Raw genomic sequence first — 19728 nt, 5'->3', positions numbered from 1 at the left:
ACATTCCATCATAAAATATAAAATCTATTACTAATTTTATTACGTTTTTTGTCATAATTGTAATATATTGTAGCTATATGAAAAATATCTTACACAAATTAAAATCTATCACAAATTAATCAATATATTATACAAATTTATTACTATCTAATTTTAATAAAATTATTATTTTTTATTAATTTATTAAATGAATTAGAATTATTTTTTCATCCTATAAGAATAAAATTATCCATCAAATAGTGTTTCGATTCCTTTAAATTAAATCATGTTTAAATGATTTTTTATAATCAAATCTACGTTCAAGATTTTAAATATATTAAAATAATTTATTAAACTCCATATGTATTAGTTTTAAAATTAACCTTATTATTTAATTTAACATAATTATTTAGCTAAGTTCATTTTGCGAAAACCCAAAAAATTTTTAAAAGTCCTCATTATTATACATGAGTTGATGTTTCAATTTCAAATAAATCATTTTTTCTTTTCATTTTGTTATGATTCAAAGTTCATCCTTCAAATAAATAAAAGCTCATCTCGTGTAAAAATCTATATTTAAATCTCTTATTTTATTTGGTTGGATGAAATGGTCATTCCATTCATAATCTATTTTGGATCATTACAAATGTAGCTCTATTAATTTGGTTTGTCATAAAATTTGTGATATGATATATTGAAATTAATTACAATAATATTAACTTCGATACATTAATTTAAATTATTAATGATTAATATAAATGATAATAATAATATTATTAATATGATATTATTAATAATTAATTATATAATAACAAATATATTTCTAGAAGTATTTTATATTAAAGGGATTAGAATATTTTTAAAATTTAAAATTTAGAAAAATATTTTGTAAAAAAATAAAATATTTTATATATTAAAAGGATTAAATTTCAAGTATTGTGTGAGTAGAATAATGAAATTTCAAAATTTATGTGAATACAAGATTATTTGCGTAATTTAACTAATGATTTCAACCATACAAGTTACTACATCAAGTCAAAATCATGTATGTAAAATCAACACCTATGTCATCAAGTTAATGGTCATGTCCACATCTTTAAAGATAAAAAATAAATGAAGTTAGTGATTAAATTAAAATTATCTAATTAAAATAATATAAAAATTAAATTTATATAAATTATTAAATTTTAAATTTTTGCAAAATGCATTTGACATAACTTGACCACAATAATATGACCAATTATGCACACGTACACACAAGCACCCAAGAAATTTGGTGCCCAGCTAAAAAAAAAAATCAGGTTAAAATACTAAAATTTTCTAGAATTATTTTATTTTTAAATAAATATTTATATTTGTATTGCACTTCATTTTTTATTTACATCAAGCATTCATTTCAATTAAAAATTAATTTATATTAAAAATTTATTTAAGTATAAATTATAGATTAAAAATTTATTTGAATATAAATTAAAAGTTACAAATTTATTTAGATATAAATTAAAAATAAAATATTTATTTGTATAATAAAACTATAAAAATTTATTTAAATAAAATTATAAATTTCAAGAGCTTTTGTTATTTTAACCAAAAGGTTACAATAATTTTATTTATTACTGCATACGTGCAGCCTATCAGCTGCAAGCAGTTTCATTGAAATCCACCTGAAAGACTCCAGTTTGCTACAAATCTATTTTTTGCATAAAATTATAACCGTTGAAATTACATATGAATACATTGGAAAGACTGCTGCCACAATGGAACAAGTCAAGTCGAAAGGTTGGAGCTAGAGAGAAGAACTATATACAACAGCTCATATGGCAACAACATAAACATACAATCATCTTTCTGCCTTCTCCCAACATCAGTTTCTCAATGCTGATGTGCTGTATCATGGCAAACTAGATTTTAAGAAATGGAAAGAGCAATGGAAAACCTTTTTTTCTCCCTTTGGCAATGCTCTACAGGCCCATGCCACGGCAACCAGACATCAAGATGCAAAGCCAATATTTGCCCATCCAGGCAGATTATTTGGTGTAGCTAATGAAATTTATCGACGCTGCTGGCACATTTGGCAAATGGTGGCTGACTTGTCATTTGCAAAGGTGCAATATTCGCAGGACCAATGATCAGAATTGTCAATATTTCTGCTAGAGCCGCTGGATCTGGAGGTAGACCCTTTGCCCTTCCCACTTCTTCCTCTACTGCTACTACCTCCCAAGCTCTTTGAGCTGCCCATCCTGCTGCAGGCCCCATGAGTGTCTACATCTGATAGACCATTTTCTAGAGCTCGAACTAAATTCTCAAAGTAATTTCGTGTCACACTGTTGTCATGAAGTTACTATAAGTAATTAATCAGATAAAAGATGCCATGCCAAGTCTTTGAAAAAGCAAAGGATAGGAGAAAACACTAATCTAAAAGGTTAAATTAAAAGAAAATCATCTCCTTCCAACACAATAAGATTCTTTCCCCACAAACCAAGGTTTTGAGTTTTAACTGACAATCTCATTAATAAAACTTCATGTTAAGATTATCAAATTCTAACTCATATTGTGTTTCACAAAGAATTTAGATCATACATATATTTTAAATAAAACATACCTCGTCAATCCAGCAAGTTTTGTCCGAAACTCATTAAAATCTTTTGATGGGCCTTCTGCATTGAGGTAAACCTGCAGCTCCTTCTCTGCACATTGATGAAGTCGTTCTAACCCAGACTCAGCCTCACCTGCAAGACATAAATGGCACGACTACTGCAAAGTGAACAGGAGTATAAAAGCCATATCTTATAGATGGAGAGACATTACCTTGCAAGTATTCAAAGAACTGTCTTTTAGCATGTTCATGTTCTGGTAAATAATATCCATAGGCATATGTCCATTTTAGAACTCTCCTACATTCTACTATCTACACAAGTATAGCAGCCGTGATGAGCTAAAGCAGTACATAGCTAGTGACCAAAACAAATTTTGGAATTTACCTGTAACCATGCCTCAGTGATGAATTTTAGCTGTGACTCAGGTTGACACTGTATGTCACTCAGCTTCTCAAGCTACATTGACACATAATCATCAGCACTCTCCATAAACTAATAAACAAATGATAGTCTCAAGCAAAGATAAAACACTATCTAGTGGGAGAGAACAAAATTATTCATCTTACTTCCTCTCTCTCTCTCTCTCTCTCTCTCTCTCTCTCTCTCTTCACCTCTCCCTTCTCTTCCCTCTCTTCATTTATTATCACTATTATTATTTGGTATTTTTAATATTTGTGAAGGAGGAAATTTGTGATTTTAAGGAATTTGTCACCTTAAACCATGAAATGATTCAACAACAACAGAAACCTTATTACCCAAAGACAAAAATACTGCAAGATAGTAACCTCATGTTTACAAGGAAAGCCTTTAAATATCCCAATAAAATTTTCATCAGGTATGCTGGTCTTGAGATTTTGGTACTAGATGAGTGCTATTGCAACACTTTGCATATCCAAGAGATTTAGATAAATTAACCCAAACATTACTTGTTTAAGCAGATAAATTACAGTCGAGACAATCATAGAGTAGGATTCCTCATTCACCATCATTAGTTATTTTTGTTTTTAATCTGTATATCTTTTCTGTTATGATACCAGTCCCTAGGCAATAGAAGTGCATAGCTGCTATATCATGAGAATTTTGGAAGAAACATATTAAATCAGATGAAAAGCATAAGTATATATATCATGAACTAGCAGTAATCAATTATAAACTTATCCAAAGTTTTTCACAGACTTCAAACACTATCTTCATGACATCCACAATAAATGGTAGTAAAATAATTGACTAGAGCAGCATCATTAAATAGGAAGTCAATAATTTTAAGAAGTTCGGCTTACATGCACAGATTGCATTTGCTGTAGATCTGCCATTGCCTTTTGCCTAGACTGCACGAAGTGAAGAAATGTTTTTGGCTATTCATCCAGAAAGTATTCTCAGAAAATACATTTAAACAGTAAAAAGAAATGAGTCAATAATGTATTGCATGAATTCAAGCCCGTATATAGTTGTTTCTGCCAACTAAAGAGCTAATTAATCAAGCAAACAATAGGTATTTAAAGAAAAATGTAGCAGAATATGCTTCAGCAAAATATGGTGAACTAAGCAAATCAGTTCAAACAAAGCAAAGATGCCTGCATGTGCACAATGAATGATGCACATGTTTTCTCAAGAAACGACATTTTGCAGAAGCAGAATTATCATACACGATAAGATGACACTGAAACCAAAAGTCCTCTCTCCCTTAGTTTGCAGTAATCTGTAAAATCACTAAACAATACACAACATTACTAACAAGTGGTCACACTTAAATGAAAGTAAATTATCACTTTCAAGCTGTTTGTAAGATTTTCTTCTACCTCTAGATCACATATTTTATCCCTGTAAGAACTATTGTAAGATTTTCTTCTACCTCTATATCACATATTTTATCCGTACAAGAACTATTTCTATATAAAGAAGACCATCTAAATTCCTTGCAGAAAGTATCCTCGCTTCCATGAAGGGAAGCTACTAACATCTCTTTACTCTCATTCTAGTTTTATCAATATAACTCTCAACCCAAAGCACCCTCCTTGAGCACAACTTCAACTGAGTCCTAGCACATCCCACTACTCTCTTAGGATAGTATAGCAAAAACAACAGCCTCTACTGTAGATTTTGATATGAGGCTTTATGATGGAATATTCCTAGCTTGTAAACACCTAATACTAGCCAGGTAGACCTAGAAATTTTGGACACAATGCACTAACACAAAACAGTTAAGCTGGTTTGGATTTTGTATAATCATATCAATTCCTTTATGACCAAAAAAAAAAAAATTCAAGTCATGCGAGTTGATACGTCTAACACGCATATCACACGTTTATACACATTCAGTTAATTGTATTAATACTTTAACTCACATGATTCAACATATCTAACCCGTTTTAAACTCATTTATTGAATTATTAATATTGAAAAAAATATAAAATAACTTATTTGTTTTTAAATTGGTTAATTGTGTCTAAATTGATTAATCTTGTCATGTCTAAGCAGATTAACCTTTTTAACCATGTCATGCTGTGTAATTTGTGAAATAAAGTTTCATGATAATTAATCACATCTATCCATTTATGAGATACCTTTATATGACATTATGACTACTTGCTAACACGAACTGCCAGCCCTATAACCAGGGCTAGCAAAGATTAGCCTTCCTTAACTAGGCTAAAAAAGAAAAAAAAGAAAGTTGTTAAAACAGCATGCAACCAAACAACAAGCCTTGGGGCCTTCTTAGGTACCTCAGGCTATTGACAAGAATAAAAGCATTGCCACAATGGAATCAAGAAAGGTGGTTATGGTATCTATAATCCAGTTCATTGCACGGTTAGTATCAACATCAATATTGTTGATGTTTTCTGCATGAGAATGTCTCACTGGACTCTCTAAAGTTTTGACCTCTCCAAAATGCAATTTTAAATTGAAAAGAAGTACATTTTATGACTGTTTCTCTCCACCCTGCGGCTCCAAAAACTAATAGATAAATAAGTTGCATATCTTGAAAATATTGACTGGCCAGGCTTTCATCCAACCTTCGTAACACACCTCTAAATCCTACCTATGTCCATCTAAAATCCATAATCTATATCAATAATGTTCAGCTCACCGGCCTAACTTTCATTTAGGTCCCGTTTAAAATTCCAGTGAGCAATCAGAACTTCAGGGTGGTCCTGCTATGCCAAATGGCACCATAGAAAGCAGGTTCAAGAAAATTACAGTTAAAAAGGAAAAAGAGCAGAATGTCAAGCAATTCTAATCATAGCACTTTCCAAATAAATCACTAATCAATAACAAACAAATCAACTCACAATAAGCAGGGAGGGAGGAAATAATCCTTATTTAATAATACAATTTAATGCCATGAACTTTATAGGGTACAATAGAAGATCAAAGAATCTTTATACCGCCAACTTGTTATTCAGGACATCAATAACAGTGACAAGTATCATGTCAGTTTCACTATAAATCTGGCAAACTAATACATACCGATTGGTTGGTTGCCCATCGTTCATAATAATGAGTATATCTCTCTAGAGAATTTTTAGCCATCTCTCTTCGTTTCTCAGCCTCATCATACTGTAAATAGATAGGATGGATCAGAAAGACGCCGTGGGCAGTTAAATAATGATGCAAAATGACTTAATGCTGATTGTCAGACTAACGAATTAGTTTCATACCACACCCTCTTGCTTTGCTGTCTCATAACGATTGCAAGCATAAAAACCACCAGTTCTCTCACCATGCTCTGACCATGCACCAAGGCAAAGCCTGCATACATCTCTGGTCAACTGACAGACATTTTATAAAAAGAAGAGAAACAAAACACTTCGCATACAGAAAAAGTTAAAAAAATCAATTTGTTCTTAGTACGGAATCTTTTCAGTAAACCCTTCATTTTGGAAAAAATACTCACTTGTTCAGTAGACATAATAGCTAAAGAAACAATAGAAAACTTTAACTCATACAAATTAATAGGAGAATTATTTATATTGTTTTCCGATTAGAAGGGGGGAAAAAAACCCAAATAAGTTAGTGAGGTCAAAGTCTCATAAAAATACAAGCAATGGAGTGTAAGCTCACCAGCAAAATTCAAATTTACAGGGTGGCGTGCATGTAATATGCATACACCCCTGGTTCTTCTCAATTGGGCGCTTGCATTTTGGACAAGGCTTGGAATTAGCCAATATCCTGAAGATGAAATGGGCATATTGATTGAGAAACAGACTATTATGAAAATATAGCATGGAATAATATATACTGCTGAACAACTATTTAGTAATTGGACATTCCTGATATTTAGTCAAATACAAGCCCAATGGTAGAAAGAGAAAAAAAAAAAGGAAACTCCATTTTAAAAACAAAAATTTCAAACTAGCTATTTAGTTCATTCACTTTAAGTGTTTGCACATTTGGAAGAAAGGTAAATGATACGTATTTAGGAATACAAAATTGGCACATTGGTAATAGATGTATAAATAAGGGAACACTTATTTCACTACATCATGTAGTAGCAAACGTAGTTCAATGCATAAAGCATAAATGAGAACCTATACTTTTCCACAACCCTCTAAGGGATCATCTGACCCCCCATAATGCCCTCCAACCCAGCCCCAATCATCCCTTTCTCTCTTTTTCTGATGTTCAGAACTACAATTTATGGTTGGAAGGACTGAATCTTGACAAGCTTTCCCCAGTGCCCCAGCGCCCCAGTGATCAACATAAGTGATATTCAGAAAAGGATGCATTCTACAAACAGTATGTACATTTCAAGACGCACTCATTCACACTGAAGCTTAGCACAGATGATAAGGGAGAGTAAGAAAATTGCCTTTTTAGGTGTGCCATTTTGCACCAATTTAACAACCTAAATTTTTGTACAAATTAAACAACCTCCTGTATTAGAATAAATCTAATTACTACAATAATGTTCCTTACCAATTCATATTTTCAGACTCTGCGCTGTTTTTCAGTAGCCACTTTGCTACAGTGCCACAATCAACAGGACGGTGAGCTTCCTCAGTGCACTGTAACGTTAAATGCACATTATGGATCACATTTTCATGTTTGCAATTTTGAAAGTAAAAAAGAATGAAGAAGAAAGCCATATGCATTAATTGTTAAAAGTACTACAACCAGAAAAGATGCCATAGGGTCTTACATTCCAGCAAAAGCTATATGAGCAGCGACAGGTAACATCATAATTTCCACAGCCTAAAATAAAGTCCACAGCAAAATCGCACCCAGGTGCAGGACACCATTTGGTCTGCAAATAACACAAACATAGAAAATGTGTTAAAATACCAAAGAGATGAAAATGAACTAATGAAAAAGGTATGCCTCTATTTTAGTGATTCTGGTGCTGTGTATATACACTGCAGTAATAAATAAATAAATATATATATATATATATATATATATATATATTGAAACAATAGAGTAATGGGTCTAATCCATGACAAACTTGAGGAAAACCCATTTATGAGGCTACAGTCAAGACAAACCTATTAACAAATTTTTCATGCGCCTTTAACAAAGACACATCAAATGAGCAACATATTCGTTATTACACAAAATTTCATCTTTTGATTCAAAAGCATGTGGCAAACTTCAATAACATTGGAAGAAAAGAATTTTAAAATCAATAAGCCAGAAATTGGCAAAAAAATATAAGCCAGAAGACAAATATGTTTTTATTTTGATAAATTAGCCAGAGCACAAATATGATACAAGTGTGGTTAATATCTTTTTCATGCAAAACTGCTAAAAGGTAGAACCAATTTTCAATTCATCCCTGTTTAGATACTAACCATAAGGCAACTGAAAAGCACAATCCGCAACCTTACAACTCCACTACCCATGCAGTGGCATCCCCATCCTTCAACCCAAATAAATACATTAAAAAGAATATAAAGAAATATATAAAAGGATGCAATTACACAGGAGAGAAAAATAAATGCACACATGAAATGTTATGTAAAATTGACCAATTACTCAAAATGTTTTTAAGAATTATTACCTTCCTATTGTCTTCAACATAAGATCTAATGAAATAACACAAGTACTTCTCTCTATCTTCATCAGAAGCCAATGCATTTATCATATCTTGACCAACAGCAGCAGCACAGGATGGATCAGGACAACTCAAGATCAAACATCCAGGACCATAATTGATGGCTGTGCTAATATAGCCTAAGCAAGAAAATAAATTATTACAACTGCATAAGAAAATTTCACAACAAAACATGGAAAGGTTGGTAAACGCAGAACTTCAAATAGTTACATATAAACTCTAAGACAGGGAAAAATTATGATGATGAAAGTCATTTCTTTGCCAGGTTAACAAAATCCCGCTAGAGTAGCTAAAGTATCAACAGTTCTACTATAGAGCTAAAAACACATGCAACCGAAGTACAATGTTGATAACCATGTAAAAAAGAATTTACATGTACAAGGCCAACACTGAGCTGCTAGTTCGACCGAAGAGTATGAGTTACGAGAAAGTTATACCAGTTTTTGAGCACACAAGACTGCTGAAAGAAACTTGAGTAAACCAGGAATCTCCTAAGACAAACTCAACTCTAAAGCTAGATCAATTGTTTCTAGCTCAATCACTTAGCCGTTATGATCCTGTGCCATAATCCAAGGAATGGCTCACTCTCTACATTGCAATGGAATGCGTTTCGTGGACAATACCCACTACCCACTCACACACCTTTACAATAGACTTCCTTGCTTGGGTACAATACTGATTGCCCCCTCACTCCTTCGTACATGAAAGTGAAAAACCATATCATCAATACAAGAATGATGACAGATACTACACTTCAATACTAATATCCAAAACGATAGAAATAGAGGAAAAGCTAGATATTGTATTGATCTATTAGTGAGCTAGCCGTTCCTATTGTGTGCAATACCTATCGCCCACTCTCTCTGTGGGAAAACACTTATTTACAGCTGGTTGTAATCTTGTAATCTGTATATTTATATTTGTATCTCTAGAATTAAGTATTTGTATCCCTAGAATTAAGGAAGATTTAGTTTCCTAGTTTAACCCCTAGTTAGTTGTATATAAACCTAAGATTCTTGTATAATTCATATAAGCAGTTTTTCAATATACATTCAGTTTCCACATGGTATCAGAGCTTTAGGCTCTTCTTGGGAAGCAAAATTTTCAGCCTTCATTGCTGACTTTTTTAGGCCTTCATTGCCGAATCCTGTTTAGGCCTTCATTGCCGAACCCTTTCAAAGAAAGATATCACTACCACTCAATTTGAGAAAATGTTAATTGGGAAAATCACTAGAGTACTACAGATGTCTCAGAAACAAGGAGAGTTCAACAGGGAAGAGATTGAAAAGCTGAGAAACTTATTGAAAATCCTTGAAAAGCCTACTATGGTATGTTCTTTGGGTAAAGTTTCTAGTTCAGGTAAAGCTTCTGGTTCTCATGGATTAAATGTCTCGGCTAAGCCTATTACGAGTTCTTGGGTCATTGACTCAGGAGCCACAGACCACATGACACATTCTTCACAAAAGTTTAGTACATATAACCTGTGTCCTAGTAATAAGAAAATTGTTGTTGCTGATGGTTCACTTACCACAGTGGCAGGATTAGGAGATGTTCAAGTTAATCCCTCGTTTGTTCTAAAAAATGTTCTTCATGTTCTTGGATTATCTATTAATCTGATATCTATACAAAAACTTACCAGAGATATGAATTGCAAAGTAACTTTTTATCCCTCTTATTGTGAATTTCAGGACTAGAGTTCGGGGAAGATGATTGGACTTGCTAAGGAGAAAGATGGACTATACTATCTTGAGACATCAAATAGCACAAGTAGTATCAAAAATAGTTTACCTTTGTCATTTCTTTCTGAAAAATCTTCCAATAAAGACAAAATTTGGCTTTATCATTTTCGTCTTGGACATCCTTCTTTTGGAACCTTGAGAAACATGTTTCCTTCTTTGTTCAAAGGATTAAATGTTGAAGATTTTCATTGTGATATTTGTGAATTTGCAAAACATAGACGTGTGTCTTTTCCAATCAGTAACAAAAGAAGTTCTACTCCCTTTTACTTGATTCATAGTGACATTTGGGGTCCCTCTACAATTCCTAATATTTCTGGTGCGAGATGGTTTGTTTCATTCATAGATGATTGTACTAGGGTCTCTTGGGTTTTTTTACTTAAATCCAAATCAGATGTGAATAGTGTGTTTTTAAGCTTCCAAAACATGATCCAAAATCAATTTGGAGTGAGAATCAAGAGATTTAGGTCTGATAATGCAAGAGACTACTTCAACCATAGTCTATCCACCTATTTTCAAAAAGAGGGGATTATCCATGAGTCATCTTGTGTTAATACTCCACAGCAGAATGGAGTGGCAGAGAGGAAAAACAGTCATTTACTAGCCACAACCCGAGCCTTTCTTTTTCAAGCAAATGTACCTAAATCTTATTGGGGGGAAGCTGTTCTCACTGCCACATACATTATAAATAGGTTACCTTCAAAAGTTTTGGGATTTAAAACTCCTATGGAACTACTCTCACAATTTTATCCCAACCTCAATACCACAAACAATCTCACACCTAGGATATTTGGTTGTACATCATTTGTTCATGTTCACAGTCATAACAGGGGAAAGTTGGATCCAAGAGCGATTAAGTGTATTTTTGTGGGGTATTCTTCAACTCAAAAAGGATATAAGTGCTATCATCCTCCTACCAAAAAATTCTATGTGTCTGCAGATGTCACTTTTGAAGAAAATAAACCATTTTTTACTCAACCTTATCTTCAGGGGGAGACTTCATTCATGGAAGATAAGGATAAAGACTTCTTTTTGCTTGGTTTGCCCCCTTCTTCAACATTTACACCCATTAATTCTTCTGAGTCGAAATCTGTTTCTGCTGAGCCCAAGTCAAACACTGAATTTGAGTCTGAACCCATTCCAAATACAAAAGATGTGACAAAGGATAATATTATTCTTGATTCTATGAAGGAATTACAGGTGTACTCAAGAAGGAAAGTTCCAGATCCTGAACCAGTGCCAGTCCAAGAACCTGATCCTAACTCTGGAAATGAGGTAACTACAGTTTTTGACTCTGTTTCTCAAAATGAGCATGAATCTCCTAAAACTATAACCAGTGATTATGATTTGCCTATTGCCATTAGGAAAGGAACCAGAGAATGTACCAAGCATCCACTATACCCAATATCTAATTTTGTGTCATTTGAAAAATTCTCACCATCCCACAAAAATTTTCTTGTGAGCCTAAACACTATTTTTGTTCCAACTACATTATCCGAGGCATTATCCAATGAGAAATGGAGGCAAGCCATGAAAATAGAAATGGAGGCCTTAGAGAAAAATCAGACATGGGAACTGGTAGAGTTGCCTAAAGGAAAAAATTCAGTGGGGTGTAAATGGGTTTTCACCGTAAAATACAAGGCAGATGGTACTGTTGAAAGGTATAAAGCCAGGTTAGTGGCTAAGGGCTACACTCAAACCTATGGAGTGGATTACCAGGAAACCTTTGCTCCAGTTGCCAAGATGAATACAGTTAGGATTTTGTTATCATTGGCTGCAAATTACAATTGGCAGCTTCAACAATTTGATGTAAAGAATGCTTTTCTACACGGTGATTTGGAAGAAGAAATATATACGAAGGTTCCACCGGGATTTGAAGGTCATCTAGAAGCAAACAAAGTATGCAGGCTAAAAAAGGCTTTATATGGCCTTAAACAGTCTCCTAGAGCTTGGTTCGGGAGATTTGCCAAAGTGATGCTAGTAATGGGATATAAACAGAGTCAAGGAGATCACACATTGTTTATCAAGCACTCTGATTCAGGGAGAGTCACAGTTCTATTAGTGTATGTTGATGATATAATTGTAACTGGAGATGATGAAAAAGAGAGAGAATCTCTAAAACAGTGTTTGGCTAGAGAATGAGATAAAAGAGCTAGGGAGATTGAAGTACTTCCTAGGAATTGAAGTAGCTCACTCACGGCATGGTATTTTTATCTCACAACAGAAATATGTGATGGATCTTTTGAAGGAAACTGGGAAGCTTGCATGTAAACCTGCAAATACCCCTATGGATCCTAATCATAAAATTGGAGAAGCTAATGAAGATGCTGCTGTAAATAGAGAGATGTACCAAAGATTAGTTGGAAGACTCATTTATCTCTCACATACTAGACCTGATATAGCATATGCTGTGAGTGTGGTAAGTCAATTTATGCATAGTCCTAAAGAAGTGCACCTACAGGCTGTCTACCGTATATTGCACTATTTGAAGGCCAATCCTGGGAGAGGTATCTTATTCAAAAGAAATTCGGGGTTAGTTCTAGAAGCATATACAGATGCTGATTATGCAGGTTCAGTAACTGATAGAAGATCCACCTCAGGCTATTGTACTTTCTTAGGTGGTAATCTTGTGACTTGGGAGGAGTAAAAAACAGAATGTGGTGGCAAGATCAAGTGCTGAAGCAGAGTTCAGAGCAATGGCTCAAGGGATTTGTGAACTACTATGGTTAAAGATTATCTTAGAAGACTTGAAGATCAAGTGGGATGGACCAATGAGACTCTACTGTGATAACAAGTCTGCAATAAGCATTGCTCACAATCCTGTACAACATGACAGAACAAAACACATTGAAGTAGACCGGCATTTCATAAAGGAGAAACTAGACAGTGAGTTGATTTGTACACCTTATGTATCAACCAAGGGTCAACTTGCAGATGTGTTGACTAAAGGTCTCAGCAGTGCAACATTTCAAGGAATTATTTCCAAGCTGGGAATTGAAAACACCTATTCACCAGCTTGAGGGGGAGTGTGGGAAAACACTTATTTACAGCTGGTTGTAATCTTGTAATCTGTATATTTATATTTGTATCTCTAGAATTAAGTATTTGTATCCCTAGAATTAAGGAAGATTTAGTTTCCTAGTTTAACCCCTAGTTAGTTGTATATAAACCTAAGATTCTTGTATAATTCATATAAGCAGTTTTTCAATATACATTCAGTTTCCACACTCTCCACTGCTCTTCCTTGTTCAAGTGCCATATTCACATGGCACTCTCACTTCCTCTACTTTCCACTTCTGATAAGTGAAAAACCCAATCTCATGCTAACAACGATGATAACACAGACCGGTATTCAACACAGATATCCCAAACCTTTTCCTTAACTAGTTCTCAAATACAAACTCAAATCGAAACGAGTACGAGTCTCTCTAACATCTTTCCTATCTCCCTCCTATGCCATCCTCCAATGGCCCACTCACTCCCTCTAATAAAACCTTCACTAGAAAAGGTGAAGTCCCTACTCTATTCCTTCCCTTAAAGGTAGACAGTCAGGAATAAGAGACTTCCTCAACTAATGATAATGACAGTTAAAAACCATATCATGATAACAAGAATGATAAAAGATACAAGACTTAACTAAAGATATCCAAACCTAACTATTTTGCATCAATAACTCTTTCTATTGTTCCCTTTCATCTTCAGATAGGTTAGCACTTATGAACATAGGCCTTGGTTCTTCACTTGTGCCATGATTTATTTCCACCAGCTCATCGACCATTGCTTGACCACTGTCTTCTAGTTGCGGGGGAGCAGACTGAATTTCTATTAGTTCATGAGATTTAGGATATTTTTCCGATAAGCTGCCTTCTTGAATTGCTACCATTTGAACACTTGCTTGATAACACAAACCACGAGTTCTGGATTTGAGTTCTCCATCATGATGCAAGACCCATTTTTGTTATAGGGTTAACATGTATTCAAATGGTTTTTTCTCAACCGTTCCTCTACACAGCACTTCACCCCTTCACCTTTGAAAGGGTCACAGCCCATTTCCATCATCAAGTGAATGATTTTATAATCATGCAACAAAACAGAGAGTGACGCTTCACAACCTTCATTCTTGTCGACAGTTGTGGGAACATCGAACTTTCGTAGAAGAGAACATACCCAATAAGGAGTCGATGTCAGTCGGTAACGTGTGAGTAGTGATATTAGGTCATTTAGAGTGGTCACCACTCCCTCCTCGAATATAACTTCTCGAGCTTTAAAGAGTTAACCTTCTTGCTCAACTAATGCCTTCTTGTCTAGCAGTAGGTAGGAGTCGTAACTCTAAGCTAATATGAGATCATGGGTCAATCGAATGACATGTATGAATTCCACAATATGGATTATTCATCATAATCAGAATAAAAACGACAAAGAATTATTCTCAGACAATAAGCCCTTTACCCCTTGCCAGCCAGTCTTAAACGTGTGTACTCCATGCTTTCACATAAAAGCTTCCCGATCTAACACAGATAAAAAAAAAAAAACTCTGAAACTAAAAACCGAAACACGAAGGATCTAGTGGAGAATAAACCTATAAACAGTGTTAAGAAATAGTCCATACTTTCCGCACAATAACAACACATTGTTGATCTTTCTTATTTCACCTTTCTGTAAAGATCATTGGCCATGCATGAAATCTACATGATAGAAGAGCAACTAAAACCAGTAGCTTAATGATATCAGTGGATACCAAATTTCCAAAAAGGTTCTAGATGCATGCACCCCCCGCCCCCAAAATCAGTATGGCACAAATATAGATGGTTGCAATATTGATAATGGGCCTGCTTTATCTATCTTTCTTCAAATTAATTTTAGAAGCTCCTTGTGACAATTATCAAATAGCCATTATCATATTAAACTGCCTGAGGACAACCATCACATTCCTGGGAATGATTCAAACAGTACCAAGCAAAGGCAATGATCAGGAAAGGGAAAAAAAATCATTACGCGTACAAAAAAGCACCAAAGGAACCCTATCCACTTGTTTGGAGCATGTTACCAACTCCCACTATCATATTAAGCACCAAGTAAATCGACAAGAAAAGCCCTCTATCATGCAACTGAGAACTTTCTAAGCATTTGAACACAGGTTCTGGACTGCACATGACACCATCCACCTCAGCAACTTCCCAGATCCAAAATCCGGAAATCTTGAGAGGCTCAAAACAATGGTATCAATAGATTCAACCAAAATGTTTAACTACTCCATCAGCCAAACACCTAAACTAGAATCTCTGACAGAAACCAAACCTTTAGATGGAGTAAGTTTTGCCCCCTGCCCCACACACTCAACAACAAAAAAAAAAAAAAAAAAAAAGAAAAGAGATAAAAGGAACAAAGAAATTAGCTTTGGAATGGATGGAACAGCTGGACAAATTTCATCAACACCTAGATCTTAGAGATGCTAACAACAGAATTAAGAATTACATCCAACTAGAAAACATTCCAGACCATACTTTTGCTAATTTAACTGTCCATAGCAAGCTAAAAAAACCACAGAACTGAGAATTACATCCAACTCGTAACAACGATAAAAACATAAGGGGGCATTTGATATGGTGGAATGTGCTCACATTCCTGGGATTTTAATTGGCAGGACGCAGGTTCCCATGTTTGGTATGTTACATTCCTGGGAATGTAACTTTCTCATGAGCATTTCATTCTCACAAAACATGGTAATGCGATTCCCTTAGCGAGGATGGGAAAGTTACTTTCCATGTGCGAAAGTAAAACAACACTTTCCCAAAATTTTAATCAACACTTTCTCATGTATACCAAACGTTGTAATGTTATATTCCTAGCAATTTAATTCCCAACAATCACCTTCCGAGTAATCACATTCCATTGGAATCATGACAAGGGAATGCACCAAATGCAAACTAAAGGAAATTTTCCTCGATCAACAAATTAGTCAAACCAAGGAGAATCAAACACATAAGAAGTGAACTAAAACATCCAATACAAGAAGATAAAATAAAGCCTTCTTTTCGCCCAGAACCTTGAAGTAGCTTCATGTGGTCCTATAGATGGTTCAACCTTTTACTTCGCAAGAAATAAACCTCTCCTTTATCTACTGAGCAGGATATTGATGACCTCACTAGTACCATTTGGTAACTTAGCTCTGGCCTCAAGCATGCCGACAGGAAGAAGCAATCATGCCACCAGTTTGGAAAGCAGTGCTACTAAAACTTCAGATTATTCACAGCACAGGCATTTTGTTGTTTGCCACCAAAAAAAATTAAACGACAAAAGACCAAAGATTGACACTCTAAGGATAACAGACATTAAAACCAAACAAACATCAGACTTCTAAGTTCCAAAATATGAAAACATAAAGCATGGCTGTATCACAACAGACCTGCCCAGCAAGAGTTACAGAAAGGATGACCACATGCAGCAGTGTGCAGCCGATTATAAGGATAGGTTTCAAAACATATTCCACAAGTCATCTGCCAAAACAAGAGATGTGAAGAAAAATAAAAGGAATAAGCAGTCAGATTGCTTAGCAAACAAGCACTGGAACTCCTAGCTCATGAAAAAATGTCAAAACTCTCAATTGAGTATTGCACCACTTACTTCTCTACCATGTGGAAATGGGACCACAGGCTTCTCCAATAAGCCAACTGACCGGCGAACCATTTCTTCATCTGCAAACCATTCATCATATACTTTACTGACACTCCTGTAAGCCCAAAATAAACATAAATTATTTACAACATTAAGGCACACAAATGTATCATTGGCAAGATATTGAAAAATAGATGCATATTGACCAAAACAGTGAAAGACAAAATGCTAATTTTCACTCTGCAATTACATAGCTGCAGTTAAGGTCCATCAAAAATAAACCTCAAGTAAGTAAAAACCTCTACAAAATTTAGAAGGAACAAAAGTAAAAAAAATCATTCAATAAACAGAATTTATAACAATTATGATCACTCACCAACTATAGTAACGTAGCAGGATGCCAGCTTCAGCTTTTGAGATAGAAAGCACAGTAGATATCCTCATGATATCATCCTCTTGACGGTGACGAATATCTTCTTCACTCAAAACGGTATAATTTTGCTAAGAAAAGAAGAGACACAGATTTAGAACAAACTGCCTAAAACAAATTTAATTATTAGCAAAACATGGGCTCAAAAAATGCAAACTTTTATGCACACAAGGATGAGAAATGTTATAAGCTTATATGAGTGCTTATAAACAGTGCTATATCAAACGAACTGAATGCATACAATGCAAGTGTAAAGAAGAAATTATGACTTCTGTAAAGCACAATAATTATAAAATCCATGTAGAAAAGGTGTTCCAGTTTCAATATGTGCAGTGAGTAGTAACCATGTAGCATTAGAAAAAGGTAAGGTTTTTCAGACATTCACTACGGACTGTTAAGTATATTCCCATTTATGCTGACAATAGAGCCGCATAAATACCATTAAAGCAAAAGGTTAAAGAGTTAATCAGCCAGTTTAGCAAAAAAAGCAGGTAATGAGCAGTTGATAAGTTTGATTTCAACTTGTATACATAACTCTAAAAAATTGCTCCCAGCATGGTTGCGTTTTTCCATTAGGTATGCAATTCCACAAAGTTGTAAATGTTACCAACAGTGCAATGAATTTGAGGGGCGCGGGGAAAAGGTTCTTTTCAATTTTTGAGTAAAAGCAACTTGAAGAAGTACTGGAATTTTTCTTCTATCTGAAAAATTATCTAATACACATTAGCTAAAAGTACCAAAAAAATCATGCCATATAAGTTCCATCCAGAAGTAAAATGATTTTGGTGTAGTGCCTTTTCTTTACAGGCAACGTATTCTTTCTAGTTTTTAGCGTGCAATGACACCACTTACATTAAACCATATTCCCCCAATCAACCAAAAAGCTTCAAAATCTTGTGCAGATTGTAAAATTTGAAAAGCAAAGCAAAACTAAAATCAAACATATTAATGATAATCAAAGCTTTGCAAGCACTATCCCATAAAGATATTATTGAAATAAAGATCAAATGACAACATACTACTCGATATTAACACTAAAAAAGAAGGAACGGTAACGAGAGCTTTAAATTATAAAAAAGGAAAAGAAAAAGAAAAATCAAAGCAAATAAAGCAAAATCCAAATTAAAAAAGCCAACTACCTGGTTTCGAATAAGGACAAGATCATCGGAGTCATCAGAATCGTTGTCGATGAACTCGTAATCAGCGATATCGGCATCAGAATCATCGTAAGCAACCATGGCTCCAGCATCATCGTCGCCGCCGCTGTAGAAATCGTCTTCCCCCGATTCGTTGTTGGCGTCGTGCATATCGATATCATCCTCCGATTCCATTTGCCTGCTGCTTTTCTTTGTCTTTTTCTAATATGTATAGCAATAACAAATTAAATCAATAAATGTTTAAAGTTCAAATTTTGATAGAAAGCAAAGTAAAGGAAACCCTAGAAAGAATAATCAGATGGTGAGAAATCAAAGGACGATGCAGTTGTAGAACAAGTGGCACAGATGTAAATAAAGGGAAAGAAGAAGGTGAAAATGGGGATGGGATGGGAAGATGGATTGCACTGAAGGAAACCGGAATGAAATGAAAGGGTGAAAAACAAAAGAGAGACGAACAAACGAGTTTAATACGGCTTTCGGAAGAGTAATGAAATCTAATATATAAATATATATATATATATATATATTATATAACAACATACATAAATAACTTTATCATTTAAGTGAATGTCTCTTAAATTATACATAAAATAATTTTTTAAAATAATAAAATAAATTTTTTAATTATAAATTAGATAATTTTAAATTTATTCAAATTATAACTGAAAATTGAATTTAAAATATATATATATTATATAACAATATGTATAAACAAGTTTGTCACATAAGTATTTTTGTGGACAAGTCTCTTAAATTATTTTAAAATAATAAAATAGTTTTTTTTAATTACAAATTAGATAATTTTAAATTTATTCAAATATTAAAATTATTTAAATTATAATTAAAAATCAAATCAATTTAGAGATATATATTCTAAAATTAAAAATATAAATTATAAATTTTATTTTTTTAATAAATAATTTTAGTTGTTTACCAAATAGTCTTATTTAAAAATTATTGAATTATCAAAATCTTTCAAACATGTTTAAAGATTACAAAGATTAAGTTTATCTAAACCTTTCAATAATCTTTTTTATCTTAATTTAAAAATTTTGATTTAAAAAATTAGTTTTTAAAAATTTTACATAAGACATTAAAAAATTAAGTAAATTTACGTAAGATTTTGAAAATTCAAAAAATTTTCATCTTAAATCTTTAAATA

At 33.7% G+C, this 19728-nt stretch overlaps 1 protein-coding gene across 3 annotated transcripts; it reads right to left on the bottom strand.

Annotated features, from left to right (window-relative positions):
- Nucleotides 1–1657: 1657 nt before the first annotated feature.
- On the bottom strand, nt 1658–19052 carry LOC149518012 (putative E3 ubiquitin-protein ligase ARI8). 3 transcript variants are annotated; one of them, XM_089763582.1, is made up of 15 exons: nt 18549–19052; nt 17356–17480; nt 16989–17094; nt 16771–16861; nt 8575–8747; nt 7717–7821; nt 7494–7582; nt 6639–6746; nt 6236–6326; nt 6045–6134; nt 3857–3904; nt 2961–3032; nt 2788–2887; nt 2582–2708; nt 1658–2303 (listed from the first exon to the last, which is right to left on the bottom strand). In XM_089763582.1, the coding sequence occupies exons 1-15, from the start codon at nt 18738–18740 to the stop codon at nt 2030–2032; spliced, it is 1791 nt and encodes a 596-aa protein (XP_089619708.1). In that variant the 5' UTR covers nt 18741–19052; the 3' UTR covers nt 1658–2029. The 3 variants fall into 3 exon arrangements, with proteins under 3 accessions (XP_089619708.1, XP_089619709.1, XP_089619710.1); XM_089763584.1 differs by having other exon boundaries at nt 2182–2320; XM_089763583.1 differs by lacking the exon at nt 6639–6746.
- Nucleotides 19053–19728: the final 676 nt, after the last annotated feature.

This window comes from Durio zibethinus, chromosome 7 (genome assembly GCF_047325235.1).
Source record: "Durio zibethinus cultivar Kanyao isolate XHJ-2024 chromosome 7, ASM4732523v1, whole genome shotgun sequence".
Taxonomy (NCBI): Eukaryota; Viridiplantae; Streptophyta; class Magnoliopsida; order Malvales; family Malvaceae; genus Durio; species Durio zibethinus.
This window is presented reverse-complemented; position numbering and strand designations above follow the sequence as displayed.